A 24,900-nucleotide genomic window follows, 5' to 3' on the forward strand; every position below is an offset into this window, starting at 1 on the left:
GGGAAAAGAGAACTGGTAGGTGATAAGAAGGCAGCTACAAGGACGAGGTATTCAGACAGTTGTACTTTGCGTTTATTCAATAGATTTGACCAACTGTCAGTGTTTAGTGGAGTGGAGCCTCTTGTAGCTGTAGGTGTAGGAAACATGCAGCAGTCCTCAGCAGCTAGGAAGCTTAAGTCAATTGCAATTTCTAACAGAAAGAAGAAAGTGCTGCTGCTAGGTTGTTCGCATGGCATATGTGTGGGCCAGCAGTTGCAGGAAGTGTTGGTGAGTGAGTACCAGGTAACCAGCACTGTCAAGCCTAGTGCAGAACTGGCTCAGGTGACTTTTGGCGTACGGGAGCTGTGTAGGAATTTTACGAAAGAGGATCAGATAGTAATTGTGAATGCAGTTGGGAATAGTCTTGAAAGAGACGGGGAGTATGATGTACGTGGTGATCTGGTAAATATAGCTACTGAAGCTGGTGGCGCAAATGTGCATCCGTTTCAGTATCATGATCGGCCTCATCTTAATGCTCCCGTTAGGCGTGTTAACAATGGGCTGGAGAAGGTACTGATGGTGGAGGGCATGGCCCACATTGCAATGGTGCCAGTTGAGTCTATCAATAGATCGGATTTCACTAGGCATGGCCTGTACCTCTATAGGTAAGGGAAGGGGAGGCTGGCTGGTGAAGCGTTGTGGGCTGTGGTGGAATCAGTAATGGGAGAACCCCAATAGTGATTCGTGTTAGAGCTGCACCTTTTTTTTAGATTTAAGTCAGCTAATAGGTATACCTGCTTAAAGGAACTCTCTTTAACAAAGCAATCACATTCAAAGGAGGTCAGGAATCCAAGTAGTGAACGAATTAGCAAATTTCAACAAAATATAAGAGGTATTAGAGATGAAGTTAGTGAACTGCTTATAGATGTTAACTCTGACATTACTGGTGGATCGGAGCACCACTTGAATGGTTTGACAATTCAGACGCTTCCTTTACTAGGATACATATTAGCTGGCTGTTTCTCTAGGAGTTCTTTGCGGTGTGTGAGAGTGGCCATGTACGTACAAACAGTATTTCCTTTCACTCCGTAGACATATCATGGCACTTCACTGACGAGATATGTGAATGTTGTGGAGGGGCAGATGAATTTAGTGGAACTAAACTTCAGTTTGTTGTTATTTATAGGTCGCCTAACTCTAATATCAGAGCATTTCTGCTCGAGCTAGAGAGGGTTCTTGGTTCACCTTATAGCAGGTACCAAAAACTACTTGTGTGCGATGACGTCAATGTTAATTTTGTATGTGATTGCGGAAGAAAAAGGGTGTTGCAATATCTTCTAAATTCAAATGATCCGATGCAGACTGTATTTTTACCAACCAGGGTGCAGAGGAACGGTAACACAGCCACAGAAAATATTTTTATTCGTTCTTCATTGCTAGATGGGCATTCTGTTAGCAAATGGGTGAATGGCCTTTCAGACCATTATGCACAAATTTTACAGATTATGTAGAAAAGCCAGTCCATAATAGAGACATTGTTAAACCTTATTAAGGAATAAAACTGGCAGGATGTTTATAATGCCGACAACATAGATAACAAATATAATGTTTTCTTCATTTCTCACGCTCTTTGAAAGCTACTTTCCATTAAAACGTTCTAAACAGGATACTAGCAGTAAAAGGGAGCCTGGGTGGCTGACTAGTGGGATAAGGATATCAAATGGTTCAAATGGCTTTGAACACTATGCGACTTAACTTCTGAGGTCATCAGTCGCCTAGAACTTAGAACTAATTAAACCTAACTAACCTAAGGACATCACACACATCCATGCCCGAGGCAGGATTCGAACCTGCGACCGTAGCAGTCGCTCGGTTCCAGACTGTAGCGCCTAGAACCGCACGACCACTCCGGCCGGCAATAAGGATATCATGTAGAACAAAATGGGAATTATATCAAAATGTTAGAAGTAGTCACAATCCATCTACAGCAGCCCATTACAAACAGTAACGTACTTAAAATGTTACTAACAAGGCAAAGAATATGTGATATGGAAACAGAATAGCTAATTTACTGAATGAAATTAAAACCACATGGTCACTTGTGAAGGAAGTGTTTGGTCAGCAGCACAAGGTTGACGTAATAAAATGTTTCTGTTATTGGTCAGTCAAATATATGTACAATATTTAACAATCAATTTCTAAGCATTGCTGGTGAGCTAAACAAAATCATATATAACTCTCTTGGAAAATTCCTTTCCGAGACATGTCTGACGTCTATGTTGTTTCTTTTTTCTGTGATGTACTGGATGGAGTAAAGAAAAAGTTTCGAACACGAGGCATCATGGTGTGGCCGAGCGGTTCTAGGCCCTTCAGTCTGGAAACGAAGGACCGCTATGGTCGCAGGTTCGAATCCTGCCTCGGGCATGGATGTCCTTAGGTTAGTCCGGTGTAAGTAGTTCTCAGCTGTATGGGACTGATGACCTCAGATGTTACGTCCCATAGTGCTCAGAGCCATTTGAACCGTTTCTAGGCATCATTTTTGATTTAACTGTATTGTTTGATTCTGTTATTCACAAAATATTGTTACAGAAGTTGGCCTGTGACACTGACAAGGGGGAGATTGAGTCAGTAAATAAATCGCTGAAGACTATGGACCCGCATGGGTATGATGGAGTACCCAGCAGAATATTAAGGTAGTGTACTGCATATATTAGCCCTGTACTTAGCAATATCTGGAATTCTTCCTTTAAGATTGGTCAGTTTCCTGAACGATTAAAGTACTTAGTAGTAAAGCCACTTCATAAAAAGTGATAAAGGGATAATGTAGACAATTTTATACCAATTTCTATATCATCAGTGTTTGCTAAAGTTCTTGAAAAGGTTTATTATATAAGGATAATTGACCGTTTTATTTCACTTAATTTTTTATCAAATATCCAGTTCAGTTTTATGTGAGTTTTAACAACTGAACATGCTACATTGTCTCCTTTTTCTGTGATGTACTGAAGGGATTAAACAAAAAGTTTCGAACTCTAGGCATCGTTTTCTATTTATCAATGTCGTTTGATTTTGTTGATCACAAAATATTGCTCCAGAAGCTGGACCATTATGGAATATGGGGAGTACCTCACAGTTGGTTCACCTCTTACTTTAATAACAGACAGCAAAAGGCCATTCATCACAGTAGTTAGAACTGCAATGATGTGGGGTCTCAGTGGGGCATTGTTAAATGGGGCGGGGGCAGGGGGGGAGGGGTGATGCCGCACGGATCAGTGCTGAGGCCACTCCTGTTCCATCCTTATATAAATTATATGCCCTCTAGCATTGCAAGTGATTCTAAAATATTTCTGTTTGCTGATGACACTATCTTGGTGGTAAAGGATGTTCTATGCAACGTTGGTATTGTTTCAAGTAAAATAGTGCAAGGCATAAGTTCATCGTTTGTAGAAAATAAACAAACGCTAAATCACAATAATACACAGTTTTTACACTTTCTAACACTATTCAATAGAACCCTACGTTTTGACTGCACAGAATGGGCATACGGTTAGTGAACCTCAACAGTTATTATTTCTAGGTGTTCAGGTAGATAGTGAACTATCGTGGGAAGCTCACATTCAGGATTTTGTTCAAAGGCTTAAGCTGCCATTTTTAATACTTGCACAGTATCTGAAGTGAGTGGTAGTTCGACACGAAAAGTAGTCTACTTTGCTTATTTTCATTCGCTTATGACGTATGGTATTATATTTTGAGGTAACTATTCCCATTCTCAAAGAATAATTTTTAGCTCAGAAACCGGCGGTTCAGGCAGTAAGTGGTGAGAGTTCATGAACCTCTTGTCGACCATTGCTCATTAGTTTGGGTATTCTGACAATTGCCTCTCAATATACATAGACTCCACTGTAATTTATTGTTAACAGCATTAGTTCATTCCCAAGAATTAGCAGCTTTCACTCAGTTAACACTAGGCAGAAATCATATCTGCGTTTGGATTGCACTTCCTTGACTCTTGTGAAGAAAGACGTGCAGTGTACTGCTGCATTCATTTTGAATAAGCTATCACAAACAGTCAAAAATCTTAGCAGTAATCCACGTGATGTCAAATCGAAACTGAAGAGTTTCCTCATAGACCACACCTTATATTCTGTAAAGGAGTTCCTTGAAAAATTAAGCTGATTCCTGTGTTTTGTTGTTGACTGCGTTTATATAAACATATGGCTTGTCTTTTTTTGGATTCATAAAGATTTTATTTTACCTGTTATTACTTCTATGCTGTAATTTCATGTACTGTTACGTTCCATGACCTTGGAGATTTGCCCTAAATTTGATCCAACAGGATTAGACATAAAATGAATAAAATAAGTGAAAGCAGTCGAAGGGAGCGAAATGGAATTCCTGGTACTTGCAAAGAGTTTAGAAATTCTGTAGAGATGTTCACACATTCTTCAAAGTTTACCATCGTGTCGCTTGTGTATTGTAGCTTCACCGGGAATTTAGTTTTGAATATTAAAGATGATATCGTTGTTCATACTTTTTTAGTTGCCAAAACTGCCCTTTTTAAAGAGCCAGTCCGGATTGGTATTGCTGTGAACAATGGTTGGTCGACGAGTTCGTTTTCAGCAGTAGCTAGTCTGCAGAAATCACTGTTAGTTTAATGAGGCCGTCCTCTGGTCAGTAGGATATATGTCTTCGCCTATTTGTAAAAGTTGTTGAGCAAATTGTGCTGCTGTTTCGTCTTTCGATGGTTCAACTCTCATATTTTTTGTTAGTCGCAGTATTTGCATGTGTGGTCAGAGAGGTGATTTTTTTAAGTATCCATTGATGTCGTCTGCTGGTGTTGAAAATTTGTTGAAAATTTCCTGAGAGTACGGGTAGAGCTCCTCCAATCACTTCAGTTTCCTCGCAAGCCTTGTAACGTCTGTCTATGGCTTCGAGCCATTTTTTATGACCCATTGTGATACTTTTATTTCGCTTTACAAATACTGATGCTCTTGTGATTTTACATGCTGGGAATTGTTCTTCGGCCATATTGAACGATAGTCGTAGCTCGGAATGGGCAGTTCATCCTCCTTCCATAAATGTCATTGAGAAGTGGTTTGTTGTGAGCAATGTTTTGAAGTAATTCATTGATGTTGTAGCTCTTTTCCTTTGCAATTTCGATGTTTAGTGGACTGTTAGCATCTTCCCATGGTTCTTACATCCCAATTCCTACTAAGGTAAGGTTGTTAGTTGCTGGACATAGGTGAAAGAGAGCACCATTGAAGATGTCATCGTTGAATTCGATGGACAGATCAGGATCAGCTTGACGAGTTTGGTACAGTATTTCACCCCTCATGTTCTCCCTGAAGAAGTCGCTTAGTTGTTTTGGATTCGATGGTTTACACGTTTTTAGAATTATGGCGAATAAGCCTCTCATTTGTTCAGTTGAGGCTGTGAGTGAGGTTACTTATAGTGTTAATGCTCAGTGACTGTCGTTTTCCAGTAGTCCTAAGCGTCGACAAGCTTTTCTGTAGATCTGGCATAGGCAACCGTCAACAATCTTGAGATCTGTGAAACATGTTGGTCCCCGAATTTCGTGTCGCAACATCCGCAGATAGAAACATTTGGCACTGTTCAGATGTACGGTGCATTCTCGGCCTAGTGCGCCAGTTTTCATTGTTCCTGTGTGATCTTCTACTCGAATACCTTTCTCTCGTCGCTGAAAATTTTTTCTTATTGCGTTCTACGTATAATACAATATGTGATCAAAAGTGTTCGGACACCTGGCTGAAAATGACTTTCAAGTTCGTGGCGCCCGCCATCAGTAATTCTGGAATTCAGTATGGTGCTACGTTCAATCAGATGCTGGTAGGTTTCTTTGGGAATGTCAGCCTATTTTTCACGGAATGCTGCACTGAGGAGAAGTATCGATTTCGGTCGGTGAGGCCTGGCACGAAGTCGGTGCCAAAACATCCCAAAGGTGTTCTATAGGATTCAGGTCAGGACTCTGTGCGGGCCTGCCCATTACAAGGATGTTATTGTCGTGTAACCATTAAGCTACAGGACGTGCATTACGAACAGATGCTCGATCGGTTTGAAAGATGCAATCGCCGTCCCGGAATTGCTCTTCAACAGTGGGAAGCAAGAAGGTACTTAAAACATTAGTGTAGGCCAGTGCTGTGATAGTGCCACGCAAAACAACAAGGTGTGCAAACCCTCTACATGAAAAACACGACCACCCATAACACCACAACCTCCGAATTTTACTGTTGGCACTACACGCGCTGGCAGATGGCGTTCACCGGGCATTCGCCATACCCACACCCTGCCACCGCATCGCCACATTGTGTACCGTGATTGGTCACTCAATACAACGTTTTTCCGCTGTTCAGTCGTCCAATGTTTAGTCTCCTTACACCAAGCAAAGCGTCGTTTGCCATTTACCGTCGTTATGTGTGCTTGTAAGCAGCCGCTCGACCATGAAATCCAAGTTTTCTCACCTCCCGCCTAACTGTGATACTATCTGCAGTGGATCCTGGAGGTAAGGCAGATGCATGAAACCGAGTGGCATGAAACCGAGACTTTGCGGGACCTAATCTCGGACGGACCATGGATTGTTCCCTCTTTCACCCGGCCTTCACCTCTCAATGATGTGAGGGGCATCCAGATACAACTGATAGTTCGGTTCAAATGGCTCTGAGCACTATGGGACTCAACTGCTGAGGTCATTAGTCCCCTAGAACTTAGAACTAGTTAAACCTAACTAACCTAAGGACATCACAAACATCCATGCCCGAGGCAGGATTCGAACCTGCGACCGTAGCGGTCTTGCGGTTCCAGACTGCAGCGCCTTTAACCGCACGGCCACTTGGCCGGCTGATAGTTCGGATTCAACGTTAAAGGTCCCCTTTCCCCAGTTGGATAACTGGAGTAGGTGAGGGACACACCAATAGAAAGACTTGTATTCTGTCACTGAGTCACTCGTGATTATTATTGTATATATACATAATTAAGTCTGTACGGAACTCTCAGAACCAGGGTCCGACTAGCAATCGTCCCAGGTTATTTCTTTTCTTCTTGTTTTTTTTTTTTTCTTTCTTTAATACACAATCTCTACGTATATATTGACATTACTTCTCCACACATTCGCCACGCAAAGTCAAACATTAAGCGTACAGGGGCACCGTGTTATTTACATCTACATCAAAGGATAGCGCCACGCGTCTTCAACCAGCTGGTCAAGACATCCGAAGTTCAGACTAATATTTGGGAAGGGATGAAAGTCGCTTGGTACCAAATTTGGAGTTTCGAGAGGAGGTTCAAAAATCTCCTTGCCCGAAGGATTGCCGATTTGCAACACAGGGTCGTGTAATGTTGTGATAGAGCACGATACCACTGGTAATCGTCGTGCACGTTTGTTTTAAATAGTTCACAGTCTCGTAAGAGCCTTACAATAAAAGTGCGATATCACAGTATTATCACGCTTTACTCTCATGAAACTTTGCGATCCCTTATTCAGAGTCATCCTCGATCGCTTTCAACATGAACAACTGTCAATCCCCCATGGAACTTTCTTCATCATTCCCCCACAACATCGCCGGTCATAACCTCATTGCCATACACTTGAAACAGTCGACGATGAATCTCGTCGTAAATAACTCCTTCCGACCGCAGGAAGCAAATGACAGAATGTACCTCTTTCCTGGCGGGAGACTAAACAACAATGCCCATTTCACTCACATACAACTTACACAAGGCAACAGGGACCTGTCTGAAGGAACGTATTCATTACAACCATGAAAACACCATGAAGCTACAAGCATTATATAGCTTTAGGTAAGTTAGTGAATGCTATTGGAACGTGTGACGTAAAATTTACATGGTGATCTCGAGGACTGTATGGTTACAGTATTTTGTCGCTATTTTAGAACCAGTACGTCAGTGTAATGTGTAATTAACAGGTTAAACTTGCTGATGTGTGCAACATACTATATGAAAGTCATAGCCATACTGAATCCAGGTAAACCAAATGACAAACCAGAAAGTTTTTGACATGTAGCCTTACTTAACATGCTATATAAGCTCCAGATAACAGTGGTGTACACAAGAATACGTCATAAGATCTACGAAAATATACCATTTGAAGAGGTACGATTCAGACCAAATCTAAGCTTCACAAATCAGGTCCTTATAAACCTGGTCGGAATAAACGGACATCAGCGGTCGTTTTCATAATCTGACGGCTCCATGTGGTACTGCGGGTAAGGTGTTATATGTCATTCCACGCTTAAAAGTTTTCAGTCTCATCAATGAAATGCTCAGTAATTTATGTTTCCAAGAACAAATAGGCAGCAAAACGAATTCACAGATGAAGCTAGGCTGCCACAAGAATCTGTCCTGCCTCATCTCCTGTTCAGTTGGCACGTATCACATATGCCTGGAACTGGGCACTTGCAATGAGACTCAGACGTCTTGCAGTTACCGTGTGTGTCTCGACCACTGGTTTATCAACTATTGGTTAATATTTTCAGAACTGGAAGTTACAGCCAAGTATCGTTGATACAGCAGTTTCAACGTTCCACCTCAACAACAAGTTGGCCAATAAAGAGATAAAATACTTTGAAGGAAGACTACTCTGGAATAATGGGAACTAGAAACGTCTGGGCATCACTCTTGATACAATGCTCAGTTAAAAACACCATGTATTAGGAACTGCTGGGAAAATCAAAACTCCATACAACATTCTCCAGAATCTCTGTGGCCCATCAAGGGGCTACTCTGCATCGACACTCTGTACTTCATACCTTGGACTGGTTTACCATGTTATGAAACATCGCTCCTCTGCTTAGATGAATAATTTTCACGCAAGACCTGTTGACCTGTTGACATACCACGCGTCTTATAACCGGTACAACCAGATTTACGCTTACTTTCTGACTACCCATACTTAGCCACTTATCATCTCCGTCTCAACGGGATGCTACAGGAGTGCAAAAAGTACTGAAAAGTAACCACCTATCTGTTCATGCAGACATTCCACACTGTAGGAAAGAATGGCTTCGCTCTCGTCAAACACGTCTGGAAATCGCAAGGATGTCAGTTGACAATGACTTTAATGTGAATCACAGCTGGTGACACTACGGAACAACTATGCCTTGCACATCGACGAAGCCATCTCGTATTGAATTGCCACGCAGTATGTGGACGGTTCTTAACGGAATAAGAACCGACACAGGAATTTATAGCGACGCTCTGTACAAGTGAAAGACAATAACATCTCCGCGTTATGACTGTGGTGCTGAAAAGCAAACTTTTCGCCATGTAATTCAACAATGTTCTCTGGGAGCTTTCACTGACGATCCTACAGTACTGCTGGTGGTGACAGAGGAAACAAGAAACCGCATTCGTGGCCTGGACATTAGTTTGTAATTTCAAACACTTGTAAATTTTTCTGTGATGCAGGCTTACGCTAAATAAATACACGAGTAGAGTTGTACTCGTATATTGGAATGGTAGGAAACACATAATGGAACCACTGAATCGTTGACATCGTGTGACCTATTCCATTTGGCAGTGACAGGTTTCTTTCTCTCACAGGGAGGCCGGAGCCGTCGGTGCGATGGTGGCGCGGCGAGCGGCTGCTGGAGTCGCGGGAGCTGCCTGCTGGAACGCGCATCCGCAAGCGGCTGCTTCTGGTGCCGCGGCTCTCCAGGGCCGACCTGCACGCCGCGCTCACCTGCCAGGCTGTCAATAGCAACCTCACGCTGCCCGCCGAGGCCAGAGTCGCCCTCGACATCAACTGTGAGTCCTCTCCCCGCAACTGACTGCCTCTAGAGGTTGATATCTTGGTTCGACCAAGCACGGAAAGATACCATGGGTAATTCCAAGTGACCTGTATCCTTTACGGGTTTCATACAGCAATTTACTTTACACATGGCAAGAGCCTTAAGAATCATCCTCTTACTCCAAGAGCGTATTCCATTCCCTTCTTTCGAGTACACTGTTTATCCATTTGCTGTTGATGTTCATCCTAGCTGTGTTCATTGGGATGTTATGTAGTAACCTAATTCTGAGTCTTTTCCTTCCTCTCGTTACATCTGTTGTTCTGCAGTGTGCTCTTCTAGATAGTGTATTCTTCTTAATTTTCTGCTATGTGACCTTCCAGTTCAACCTTCTCTTCTTTAGCAGTTTGACGATGTTACGGTTCATCTACAGCTCTCTTCATACTTCGATTTTTTCTTTCTTATTATTCACTCCATGTTATTTTCGTCATATGCATACAGTATTTTTCTTTGGAATATCAATAGCTTTCCCTCATCTTTCTTTCTAAATATTAATGCTTCACATCCGTATAATGTTACCTGTATAATAGTAAATTGATACAAAGGAAATTGGAATTTAATACGAAGTAATATTTCCTTTCGAATTTAGATAAAACTACGAAGTGTTTTGTTCACTCTTGCTATGCAGGCTTCTTTACCTAAGTACTTAAAGCGATCAACTGTCTTGAAAGGTAGTCCATCTACTGTCAAAGGTACATCACTTCTGATTTCTCATGACCAGGTGCTCTGTCTTTTCTTCGTTCCTCATTCTTTCTTGCCGTCTTGATGTCTGCGGCGTGAAACTGCACTTGTACGGGAGTACAGAATACTTCAGAATCTACGGCTAAAGGTTCATCAGTTTCCGTTTCTTACTTACGACCAGGTGTCCTACCTTTCCTTTGTTAAAATGTAATCCTGTTTTCTCAGCGATCGGTTGTAATTTTACATCTTTTTGATTAATTCTGTTTCGAAACGGCTTACTAATTATACATTAGGATCTCCAGTTATCCTATATTTCCCGAGAGAAACCTGTTTTTCTCAAAAAGGTGTCACAATGTCACGAAAGTTTTTTGAGACGCTCAAATCCTCGCTTTCTTGTGTTTCCACTCTGATAAAATATGTTACGTTACTAAATGTATGATTTGCAATTTATTGCACATTACGTAAATAGGAAAGCTAGGAAGCGGCACTTATACAAGTCGCTCTACCATCTTTGTTTATTTATTGTTAATGTTTGCCACGGTTCATAGCACCGATTCATGTTCGTTGTTTCATCATGCCAAAACGAGGGTGTAAAGGTAGCAACAATATGAAATGTAAGTTTACTTTTGGAGAAGCTGTGGAATGTCGGTATGTTGTGCCAGATCAAGGTTCGCTATTGTAAATGCTGGGACATCAGACATTAGGACTCACGTTATTCGAAGAACCATCGCACGAGTGTTCAAACGAAAATGCAGTTCTTTACAAAATACATGAGGGTCAGAAGTACTATTACAGTGCAGCTCAATAATGGTAACAGGTCATTTAGGATCATCTGAGAGCATGCGGCAAAGGTAAACTCCCTGGCTTATTACATTTTATCAATATAATTTATCTCCCTATTTTCGCTCCACTGTTCCAGATCTTTTCTAAGCTTTTTAAAACGCCACGACTTCTTAATAAAAAATGAAACGAATATCATATGCTAGATCATCTGCTTAGGCAAGTCTAGTAATGTACACATCCTGTAGTGCACCACCGTGTTTTAGTTATATCTCCAACGATCTTCTTTAAGACGAGGTTAAATAAAATAGGTGAAAATGCGTCCCTCTGTTTTATTCTATAGCACACCTTAAAATTTCCAATTTCTCCTACTGGTGTCTTATGCATTAGCCAAACTCGTTTCTTGTTTCTACCTGAAATGTTTGTTTGTATGGCACAAATAAAGTGACTTTGAGAGTTTAAGAATTTGACAGCACCTAACAAAAAGAATGTTCAAATGTGTGTGAAATCTTATGCGACTTAACTGCTAAGGTCATCAGTCCCTAAGATTACACAGTACTTAACCTAAATTATCCTAAGAACAAACACACACACCCATGCCCGAGGGAGGACTCGAACCTCCGCCGGGACCAGCCGCACAGTCTATAACTGCAGCGCCTGAGACCGCTCTTCTAATCCCGCGCGGCACAGTACCTAACACCCAGGTCAGGTTTCTGTCAATATTGCAACTTGGGAGTATGAAATTCTGACAAGAATAAAGCGAACAATAAATGAAAGAAGCAAAGGCAGGTAAGTGCGAAAACTGTCGTACAATCAGGTTACCAGCTCATGTTTCAAAGTTCCTGAAAAGACTGCCACAGAGGAAAATGGAAAAGGAAATTAAAAAACTCTTAAATGTCACTATATCACCTATAGAGGCAGTTCTGAGGTTGCGCATGATATGCAAGACACTAACATAGGATTTGTCGACCTACGAAAAGCATTTGAAGATGTGAAATGGTACAAGCTGTTCGAAATGCTCAGAAAAACCTATAGCGAAAGAGGAGTAATACTAAATATGTACAAAACATAGCGGGAACGATAAGAACGAAAGACCAAGAAGGAAGTCAGAGTTCTTCGATCTACTGTGTGTAATAGAGTGACGTTTTAATAATTTTGGAGCCTGTACAGAAAGAAATTTTTAACATTTTCCTGCAAGGACCCTACAGCCGCAAATGTGGAATAACTTTTTTACAGTATTATGCACTTTTACGCCTTCGGTACGCTAAATGAAAGAGCAGAATTTAATAGACTGGAAGACTGTTGTTGTCTGTTGAGTACAATCAAATATTGTAAACCGAATCTGTGACTTCACTACTGTAGGGTAAATCATCAATGTGACGACCATCAGCTTCGTTACGAAATGCGCGACGAGTCGAACCACGTTTTGACTGATTATCTGTGAGATTCCGCGCTCCCCTCTCATGGTACCAAAAGCTCTAAAGATGCACTCAGTAAGCGCAGGTACTACTGGCGTTGACTACACAAACGATTTTACGTAAATCAGGAGGAAAAAGTCTAGAGGGGTGAGGTCAGGGGAGAGCACAAGCCGAAGGACTGGGCACCCCCTTCCAACCGCTCTCCGTCTGGTGCTGTCGGCGACGTATGCCCTGGCCAGATGACCATAATGCGGCGGAACGCTATAGCCTGAAACCGCGAACTAGTGCGCAGTTAGAAGGTAGCAACCTCCAGAAGCTCAGACCAGAAATTCTCAAGAATGTAGAAATACCATGCACGATTCAAGCGATCAGATAAGGTCTTAGTTTCAGTAATACCACAACATTCCAACCCAAATTATCACATATACTCTCATCTGGTAACATCTCGTATAGAGAGCGAGTGGGAATCAGACAGCTCAGTGGTGGCGGCAGAAACTTTATTGCATATGCCGGCTATAGGTTCCAAATATCAAAAAGCTCAAAATCCCATCCTTTGCAGCTCGCAAATTTTTAAAATGTAATTCGGTTGCACATTTTTATATTGATGAAGCAATAATGAAAATGAAAAGGAGGTTCCGTAGGGGGATTGATAATCAGGGTGAAATGAAAGCCAAGATAAGATTCACTGTTTGATTGTCATCGCAAAAGGGAAGAGGAATTGCGGGAACTTTTCAATGGAATTAGCAGACCAGTTAGAACAGAATGTGGGTTAAGGGTAAACAGAAGAGAAATGAAAGTACAGAGAAAGGGCACTAGTGAGACCAGCGCCAAACGTAATACTGAAATTTGTGATTACGAAGAAGATGAAGTGAGCAATTCCCGATATCTTGAAAGCAGATTAAAAGGAGTTGGAACACCCTACCCCGACAATATTAAGTTTAGTGACTTGGCTTCCCTGTACTTAAGGAACCACTGTAGCCATTGACATAAAAATTTTACAGGACATTAAACTGTATGTTCTGAGTATACTAAACTACAATGATAGCATTTCAGCCACTGCTTTCGGATATACAATTTTTTAATTACACACTTAAAATTTTTGTACTTTTTTGTACGTTATCCTAAATAATTTTAATTATTCATAACATAATGTTCTTCATTTAGTTCAGTAGACTCAGGATATGTATCTTATTACTTCCTTAAAAATGTGAATACTCTATTCGAAGTGGTTTCTGAGATTTAGGGAAAAATGCAACAGAAAATGTAAATTTTCAGGAATGGCTTCTAAAGTTTCAAAAGACTGTAACTCATTTTATATATGCTTAGTTTGTTTTTATTTTTGGTCACTCAGAAGCACCCTGCGCCGTAGTGTATATCATCCAATTGATCTTTTTCGAAGTATTTTCTTCTTTTCTTCTTTCCGGCCAAACGTGCTGCATACTCTGCTTTATCAGTGTAAACCTTGTCCATCCCTTCAAGTTCTCTGATCCAGTTTGCTCCAGTATTAATTCCCATATTCTGTAGCGCTTTCACCTTACCAATGTAGCCAGCATTAAAAGCAATAACAGCATCACTGACCCCCCACTTTAGTGTCTTCATTCCAACAAAAATATTTTGGTTATTGAGATTACTGAACGACTCATTGGGATTTTGAGTCTGACCATGCATACACTTCTTCAGTGATTCAGGATTTGCCTTGTCTCTGTAAATAGGTTATGATATCCATGAGTGCTGCTGGGATGCACTGTTTATGGCTGTATGAGCTGTTTGAGTACTGGGCATTGCGGTAATTTCCCCATGAATCAGGCCCAGGAGGGCAAAGGTGTGATATACTGGTTTTTCATTAGTTGACAGTCTGTGGAAGAAGGTAGCCAATACTGGCTGCTTCATTTCCAACAAATCCTCAGTATTATTTCTAATGGCCGCCGCCGAATACTGCTATAGTTCATCAATCATTTTGTCTGTCAGTCTGCCTATTATGGTTGTACCATCAGAAAGTTTGTTGTCTCTCAAACTTTGTTTCAACTTCCTCAATGTGGTGCCCGTCCTCTTCTGGAGATGACCAGCACATTGCTGTTTTGTGATAATCATCTCACCATAAGGCTGAGCGGCTACTACATTGTTATATGCTTTTAAGTCTCCATCCCCTAAGAACTTAGTGTAACACACTCCACCTTCGTTCACAGATCGACTAAAAATTTCTGTAGCTGCAGAGGCCTCCATACCACCACTTATTCCTTCATAATTTCTGTCACAGATATTTCCTTCTTCGTGCCATGATTTACGCTTATAACAATTTTTGGTTAAAATTTGGAAATCTATCACCTTTCCAGTATCATCACTGGTCACTGTAGCAACAGAATTCTTAGAACTGTAGCTGTGCTTCTGCCAAGTGCCATCAAAAGCTGCTGGTATGTCACTCATACCGTCATTTATTTCAACAGCTTCGTTTGCAGCACGCTTCATTGCCTCACATGCAACAGATTGCACAGCAGCTCCAATAAATCCTGCATGCTTGTCGATTTTACAAGGTGGGCATGGCACATTCATCGTGGCACACACTGTTTCTGCTGCAGTGTGTCTTTAGCCAGTAGCTCCCAATCGATAAAACCACTAACATTTACTTCAAAATAATTATCTTATCAGGATTCCAAAATGAATGAGTATATTTACATGTGGCACAATTAATGATAAATTTCCTGGATAGTCCATTTGATACCTCATTGTCTTCATGTAAACTAACTGGCCATGCATATATTTTAGAACACACCTATTCACATTACACCCTTGTTATGATGTGTAAATCTATCCAAATATAACCTAACCTAACATTTACATCACTTTCGTTTTGAGAAAACTGTATATCACAACGTTTTATTTTAATCTTCGAAGCACTAATCGGTTTTTCACTAGTTTGCCTGTATTTCATTGTCTGTAACTTCACACGCCACATGTTGAACAGAATGTTTCTCCTTATTCGATAATCTATTACCATGAAACCAACGTTTCTTTAAAAAACTTCGTTTTAGCGTCATACTTTATTTTTTGTGAGATTTAGCAGTCTATTCGTCACTTTTTCTCGGAAAAACGTAAGCTCTTCGACATACAAAGCGTGTTTGTACTACGAAACGATACGATACTGTTTTTGGCAATGCTACCAATCAAACACTTCATTTAACCTTTGTAATACAGCAATCCACAGCCTTCTATATAAATAATTGCCGATTTTATATATGTGGAAGAAATGCGCGTAAAAATTTTAACGTTTTCAACCGGTGTAGATCATATTTAAACAAATAAAATATTTCTTATGTGAGTTTATTAGTGATATATATGTCACTTTATGCGAAAAATTGCAAATTTTATAATGAGATAAAAATCCGAAATTGTAAAAAAAAATTTTCGTTCAATTTCCCTTAATTCTCTCTTGGACAAAAAAACTACGTACCACGAAGGAATGAACCGATTGTGATGGAACAAGTAGATGTGCTGTACGTGTACAGACAAACAAATGATTACAGTTTCTCAAAAAAGGGTGTGATTTTTTTCAAGAGATAGAGCTTAGATTATACAAGTTCGGTTGGGTTGTTTGCGGAAGAGACCAAACAGCGAGGTCACCGGCCTCAGTGGATTAGCGAGGGATGGGGAAGGAAGGCGACCGTGCCCTTTCAAAGGTACCATACCGGCATTAGCCTGAAGGGATTTAGTGAAATCACGGAAAAGCTAAATCAAGATGGCCGGACGCGGGATTGAACCGTCTTCCTCCCAAATGCGAGTCCAGTGTACTAACAACAGCGCCACCTCGCTCGGATTAAATTGAACAAGTCAGTAACGCGTTGGGCACCTATGCCACGTAAGCAAGTAGTTTGTTATTTGGCTTGGCACTGATTGATAGAGTTGTTGTACGTTTTTGTGACCGATATCGTGACAAATTGTGTCAAAATGCCTCCTTAGATCGTCAAAATCCCGAAATGGTTGAATTGCTCTGCCCATAATGCTCCAAACATTCTCATCTCGGAAGGGAGCTGGCTACCTTAATGGCCAACGTAGGGTTTGGCAAACACTAAGATAGGCACTAGAAACTCTCGCCGTGTGCAGCTCGGCATTATCTTGCTGAAATGCAAGCCCAGAATGGCATGCCAAGAAGGCCAGCAAAACGGAATGTACAATATCGTCAGCGTACCGCTGTGATGCAAGGGTGCCGCAGATGAGGAACAACGGTGTCCTGCTACGAAAAGAAATGGCACCCCAGACCACCACCCTGTTGCCGGACGGCTACCAGGTTAGATTAAAAACGGTGTAAGCCAGGGATGTAGTCTTTGACCCGCTACTGTCCTATCTGTGCATCGAAGAAGGAATGACGGAAATAAAAGAATATTTCATGAGTAGGATTAAAACTGAAGGTGAAAGTATGTCAATGATAAAATTTGCTGATGACTGCCATCCTCCGTGAAAGTGAAAAATAATCACAGAATCCGTTGAATGCAATGAACCGTCTAATAATTCCAGGCTAGGGATTGAGAGCAAATCGAAGAAAGTCGAAGGTAATGAGAAGCAGCAGAAATGAAACAGCGAGAAACTTACCATCAGAACAGGTGGTCAAGAAGTAGGTAAAGCTAAGGATTTCCGCGACGTAGGTAGTAAAATGATCCATGATGGACGGAGCAAGTGGGATATAACAAGCAGACTGTCACAGGCAAAAGCGGCGTTCCTATTTAAGAGAAGTCTATTGGTATCAATTTATAAAGCTTCAATTCTGGATTTTTAGGTATTAATTTAAGGAAGAAATATCTGAGAATTTGCCCCAGAAGCTCAATAATGTATGGTAGTAAAACGTAGACTGTGGGAAAACCGGTACGGAAGAGAATCGAAGCATTTGAGATGAGACACTGCAGAAGAATGTTCAAAATCAGATGTACTGACAGGGTAACAAATGAGGAGTTTCTCCGCAGAATCGGTGAGGAAAACACAGTAAGAAGGGACAGGATGCTAGGATATCTATTATACATCAGGGAATAACATCCAAGGTACTAGAGAGAGCTGTGTGCGGGAAAAAACTGTAGAAGAAGACAGAGATTCGAATACATCAAGCAAATAATTGAGGACGTCTGTTCCAAGTGCTACTGTGAGATGATCAGTACACTGATGGCTCAGAAAAAATTATGTTTCATACATCGTGGACAAGTACTTTTCATAAAAGAATTTGGTTGCTTCACCATTAAATCTCATAGGAACGGATATTGAATGCATACTACATAATGAGCACATGTTGATTACAGCAGGTTCTCTACGAATTTGTCACAAGGAGTCACATATTTTCTAGGTGGCTTATAAGAACATAATGGGTATTGGGTAGCATGTAATAGTCTGTTTTGGATATATTTTTCGTTCTGCTATGATATCCGCTTAACATAATTCGTGTAAAGAACTTTGAGTACCTACCTAGACGATGTAAATACGGTAAGCGAATTTCTCAAAATTATTTAGTTTTCCTAAAAAAAAATCTCAAATATCTGAAACGTGGCACAAACGTCATACCAAGCAATAAAACTTAGAGTAAAATTACAATGTACAAGAAACAGTTCTGAAATACACTCATAAAAACATTTTTTTTTATTTTTACAGAACGACTTCTTAATTGTATTTGTTTATAATCTCATCATCTGTCTGTCAGCTTATATATTTACAATGGTCAACAGTCAGTGGTAGCCAGTTCCAGAAATTTACAAGTTCAGGCGAATTATTTTAGAGGAAATACGTTACAAATGTAGTTTGACACTGGTACTTTTTTATATCCGTCACAGAGTTAACAAACAGAGTAGTGAAATGTCACAGCTATCAAAGATATAGTGGAGGAACGAATACTGAAAGTACATTTTGAAGACTAAGTAGTTCATTTAATGCAGAATAAACTTCGAAGGAGTGTTAATTTGGAAAAGCACTCTACATTGCATATAATTTCGGTTACGAAACAAGGAAAATTGGAAAAAAGAGGTTTGAGTAGAAGTACATTTGAGATTATGTCATACTGAACATCAGTAGCGTGGAAGGTAATGGAACTACTAACGCAAACCTGATATCAAGTACGAGTAGCTACAACTGCTCAAATTTGATGGAATAAGGTATACGTCAGAGTCAGACAATCAGAGACTCAAACTAAAAAATGTTTTATGTTTGTTTTTGTTGGTTCCCAATTTAAAATTAATTAACTTACAACATTTATGAAAATGAAGTGAGAGTAACAATACTGTAAAATCAAGAAAGAAAAGTTCGTATCCAGTGATAGAAGACAAGAGTTGTTGTGGCATGATCATATTAAGGAATAATCTGTGTTCTATTGGTCCACTACTTACTAGTTGCTTTCGACTCTGACCCCGATATATTTCCATGTCAATAACGAATTAACTTTGATAAATCATCATGCCTCAGTAATACTTAACAGTATCACGTTTACTACAGATTTAAACGGTGTCTTCGTTGTCCTATGAGAATTCTTGAATTTAGAGGAGATTATGTTACATACTTACCGTGCAACAGAACTATTACTTACAAATTCCACAGTCGCTTTCTTTTGATTCTACAAATTTTACACTACAATTGTGGAGCAATTTTATGTCTTACATGTTAGTAAAGACCTCTTTTATATTCACTTCACACTGCAACGCAATTATTCTGCACCAGTGATAACTGAATCTTTTCGTCTGCCTGTAGGGAATCTATACGATACCTCGTGTCCTAGTGTGTCATTACATTTGCCTATATATATATATATATATATATATATATATATATATATATATATATATATATATATGTGTGTGTGTGTGTGTGTGTGTGTGTGTGTGAAAAAGTTTGTAAGAACGTAATGCCGAAATAACAGCTCGAACGGGATGTGCCGTCGCCGGCGCGGTAAGCACTACTCTAGTCAGGATGACAAAACGCCGGCCTTCGCGAGAGAGACTCGTGATAAAGTACCGCGAGAAATGAAGAGTCTAAGCGAGTCGGGAGGAAAAAGTAAAAACGGCGAGCAATTTATAAACTTGATGAAGTACAGTTAATCCTTAACACAAATGAAGCTTGGGACATTTTGGAGAATTACGAGGACGTTTTTCTGTGGTACGCAATATAGTGACCATCGTCCCGAACGGAATGCTGCGATCGGATAGATTTTCGCATATGTCGATTCTCAGAATATCCATTTCAAGAACTTAGCTTTTGGATTCATGGGTTCAGCTAATGTTTCAAACCATCCTCATGCTTAAAATTATTTTTGAAGGAAGAATCTTTGAATTTTAGAGTACCGTCGACCACAAGGTAGAGGTAAAATGAGGAAAGAAAGCGGCACAAAGTAGGAATGTGAGAATTTGAAATGCGTATAATTTCATTGCAGGTACGGAATATTTCAGAAAATATAATTCTTTACTTTGTCTCTTTTATCTAATTAAGATCTTTTGTAGTCCAAAAACACTGTATTAGTACTTGGTGGCGCTACAACTGGCGGATTATATTTTGAAGTACAGAGGAGATACAAATTTTAAACGTAATCATTGTTATTATCATTTGTCAAATCATTTACTCATTTGGAAGATCCAAGTGAAAGAAAGGAGACTGATATCAGTGAGTTATTAAGGTAATCCGTAAGTAAATTGATTTATTATGTGGTTATATGGTGAGAACTAGTTATTGAGATGGCTAGTTTTCCTGATGGAAAAATCTGTTGGGTTTTTAGGCCGAATCATTTTCCTTCTATACGATCCTCATTCGACCTCTAAACTGGAATCTTTTTCAGGACTTCGTGGTGACTGAACAAGAAAGCTTTAGGCGCACATGGAAAATGTTACTTCTCGGAAAATACTTACATAATAAATTCAATAAATTATACTTATTACACCCAGTAAAACTTTGTAGTCTGCTTAAGCTTCTAGTTAGTAGGCTTATTCATACAACTAAATAAATCAACGATCAAGCCCAGAGGACCTAGCAGAGTTGATACGCCACCCGTATATCAACAACAAATAAAAACAGAGTTGATACGTAAGACTTCCCAAGCTAAGGAACTTATTCGATTGTTAATACTCGACTTTTACGTGATCCAATGTGCTACAACCACTTCTAAAGCCGACTTGTCCCTCTGCCTGAAGACTTACGTTTTTTTATATGTTTGTAATAATTTTTGTAAGTAAATTTGTATATTACGGAAATAACACTAATAGGTCTACAGTTATTAATGCACTGTGTGTTTGTTTCCATGTTAGGAAAATAATCACATCACTATTGCAGTACTGAATAGCTAAATAGCTGTTCAGTACTGCAGCAGTGATGTAAATAATTCCTAATGTATAATTTTCCCTACTTCTTTAACACTTTGTACTCACACGTAGAAATCTGCCAGAACGGCACATTACTCATATCCTCAATGGCCTTACATAGTTACTTTGGCATTACTTCTATCGTTATCAGTTTCCTCTGGTGATATATATCTCCATAAAAATATGAAACAACATCAAAGACTGACGCCGTACAACATTTGATACGTTTTGTTTTCTTCGTATTTCCATTGTTTTTGGCTGTTTATGTACCATACATTGAATGTATCCACTCGCATTCTCTTGGATGTGTTTGTTTTTGTGTAATTTAGAACACTCTACCATGTTCCTCTTACTTTTCGCTTCTAAATGTTTCCATTTCTCTAAAAGCTGCATTGTTTCACTTGAGGTTTCTTTTCTTCTACTTTGTTTGTACATGCACCATTTTCTGATGTTGCACAGAAGTACCATTGTAAAGTGTCCGTTTTATCTATGTCAACACAATCTACATTTTCTGAAGTACTCAGTCTATTAATTTAATCGAGGAAAGTTCCCCATTCGTAGAAAATTTCTTATAATATGGATTTCTGACTTCCTGCTTGATCTTTAGTCTTTAACTTAGTTTTTCATCATCTCAGATCTGAAACAGGTTAAGGATCACATCATCGCTTGCAATCTTTTTATTATTGGGTAAGAATGTAGTCAGTTTAATTTTTGGTGCCATTTAATGCCTGTTACGTGTATTTTCCATTTGTTTGCTTCAGGATGAATGCTTTCTGGATAAACTTCTTTCTACTCGAGGAAGCTTTTAGTAATATATAATCCCCCCTAAGCTTTCCATGAAATAATCGTGCTTTGCGTTATGTCCCACTGCCACGATAGAATTGTCTGACTGTCCACACACTGCCAACCCTAAAGCTCATCCAAACTAATATTAATAATGCGGAAGTAATTTTGTGTGTTGCGCTTTCACGACCAAACCACTGAACCGATTTTCATTAAGATTTGGCACGGAGATATCTTGAACGCTGGGGAAGTGTGTAGGACAACATATTTTCTGATTTGAATAATATAATGCGAACTACAGAACAATAATTACTTTTTCATAAAGCTCTTTGCTTTTGAGCTTTGTTGTATTTGTGAAACTACACTATTGTTTGACATGCTATTCATAATACGTTTCAGAGTATACAATGCTTATACAATTCTCTACATGTTTAATCCATACTTCCGTTCGGATATCAGTTGCAAACCCTCCACATCTTAGCCGCTGAGCGACATGCGTCTCTTATAACTGCTTTGTTGCATTCACATTTGCGTGCACAGCTCGCGGTCATGCAGCTAGCTTTGTTGTTTTAGTATCATGGGTTTCTATGGTCAATGGTCACTAGTGTCGTTTTTTCCACTCGCATCTGGATGAGTCGTTTTATCATCATCGACGTGCAAGTCACCGAATTGGCGTCAAATAGAAATACCTGCAGCAAGCTCCCGAAAATCCCAACAGGGGTCTCTCGGGCAGTGGAGCCGTAAACACCTTTCGTTTCATTTTACTGATACGCGAGTGCAGTCGGGGGTAACAGCTAGAATACAATGCTTATACAGTCCTCAATATGTTTAATCCATGTCTGTCCGTACTTCCATACTAGTATTATAAATGCTGAAGTAACTCAGCTACGTGTTCACCACTGAACCGATATCCATGACATATGACGTAAGATAGCTTGAACCCTGACGAAGAAGATAGGCCGCTTCACGAAGAGTATAGTTTAAGATATTTATTGATCTGAAAAACATTACGCAAATTAAGGAAAAATATTTAGTCTTTGAAAAAGCTATTTACTCTTTCACTTTTGAACTTTTTCGTATTAGCGAAAATCCTTTTGATTTACGTGTTCTTCGTTATATAATCAGCTAATCAGTACAATGCTTATACTATTCTTAACGGATTCAATCGATACTTCCACACTGATACAATATCATTAATTGTGAAAGTAACTCGGTATATTAGGTTTTCACGACTCTATAGCTGATACGATTCCGATGGTATTCGGTATGGAGACAGCTTGAAACCGTACGAAGACCGTAGGCAACATTAGAAAGTTGTATCTTTTTGAGTATTACTAACATTTTTAATTATGGCCTACGTGAGTGGCATGCAGATGACGCTGGCGCGATGGTCGGTGAATTTCAACGGCTATAGAACATTCTGTGGCAGTGCAAATCCAATGTTATTGTGCACTTGGTTTATCTCACTGAGTTCCAGCAGCATCTGTCACAGCTGGAGAGTATTGGTGTAGATACAACAATAAAATCGGAAGCTAAACCCAAGAATCATATTTAAAACTAGGACTATAAGCCTCGAAAATGTTAAGTTCATGTACCCACATACCAGAACTGTATACATTTTTTATACATACTTCTCTACACCACTATACCGGGTTTATCATAAATAATGGTGTAAACGCATACAGTTGAAAGTACACGATACTAGAAGCAAAAAATTCTCAGTAAACATAAGGTCGAAAACGCATACGTTAAAATCCACGAGGAATTTGTCATCTTCGATACTGTGAAACAAATCTCTTCTACTGCAAGCTCTTTGCTTTCCATTTTTTTGGGAAGTGGCGGTATGGACCAAGACAAGGAAAAAATCTCCGGTAGACATATGCTCTACAATGCATACCATAAAAGTTATGAGCATTTGTTCATTAGAAGAGTTATGTTTCAAAGTAGCGAAGATGAAAAAGTGCTCATAGTTCCTAACATCTGCATTTTAGATCATATGTCTACAGGACATTTTTTTCTTCTTTTGGTTCATACTGCCAATTTCCAAAATATGGAAAGCAAAGACATTACAGTAGAAGAGATTTGTTTCACAGTATTGAAGATGAAAAATTGCTTGTAGCTCTTGAGATATGCATTTTTGACCCTATGTTTACGAGACTTTTTTGCTTCTAGTATCGTATACTTTACACCATTAATTATGATACCCTGTATAGACGCTCGTACATCTCGTAAAATTACTACCTTACTTACTATCACCCACCATAACAAAACTACTGATATGCGAGCGCAGCAGTGGGTAACTGCTAGTGAACTTATAATATTGTCTCAGGTGAAACTACCCAAAACAGTCGCCTAATGTAGAAATCCCCAAAACATATGTGCAATGGTTTATTAACCTCAAGTATTAACACTTGGGAACTACGCTTCCGTCTGACTACGCAGCAGTCTAACTTCTTCCTAATGCAAATCTCAAGTTCGACTTCTAAGAGATTCTAGCTCGTCCTTATAGTAGATACTTCGCACTGTTTCACGAAAATATTTCTCGATGTAATTAAATATTGCGCCGATTAATAATCATCAATCACGTTCAGAGTTCTTGACCAAACGCTAAATATTTCCGAACTATGCCGGCCGGAGTGGCCGAGCGGTTCTAGGCACTACAGTTTGGTACCGCGCGACCGCTACGGTCGCAGGTTCTAATCCTGCCATGGGCATGGATGTGTGTGATGTCCTTAGGTTAGTTAGGTTTAAGTAGTTCTGAGATCTGGGGGACTGATGACCTCAGGAGTTAAGTCCGATTGTGCTCAGAGTAATTTTTTTTCCGAACTATAACTCAGAAGAGCTAAACTGCTGTAACATATTTTAACTATGTGATGTGTGTTGAGTCTATGTGATCGCCGTAAGCTTATTGACACCAGTGCTTACTAATTTAAGTTATATATTAGAGCACTGAAGATAATCACTACGTGACCGAAAATCGATTTTGCGATAATAAACAAAAATATGCGACCAATGCTGTCTCTCCTTCCACGTATATTTTAACTATATTTTACATTTCTCATAATAAAGGCACTGTTTGTCTATTCCTTGTCTGTCCTTAATTATTTCAGTTGTATTTCTTATTCACTG

The 24,900-nt window shown here is 39.7% G+C and overlaps 1 protein-coding gene across 1 annotated transcript in view; it reads left to right on the top strand.

Annotated features, from left to right (window-relative positions):
- The window catches only part of LOC126260338 (nephrin-like), a 226,713-nt gene that overhangs the window by 80,637 nt on the left and 121,176 nt on the right, over positions 1-24,900 (top strand). Inside the window, exon 3 of the mRNA XM_049957663.1 lies at positions 9,556-9,759. Coding sequence (XP_049813620.1) covers positions 9,556-9,759 — 204 coding nt within the window. The remainder of the gene's footprint in view (positions 1-9,555; positions 9,760-24,900) is intronic.

The sequence above is a fragment of the Schistocerca nitens genome, chromosome 5 (genome assembly GCF_023898315.1).
Source record: "Schistocerca nitens isolate TAMUIC-IGC-003100 chromosome 5, iqSchNite1.1, whole genome shotgun sequence".
Lineage (NCBI taxonomy): Eukaryota > Metazoa > Arthropoda > Insecta > Orthoptera > Acrididae > Schistocerca > Schistocerca nitens.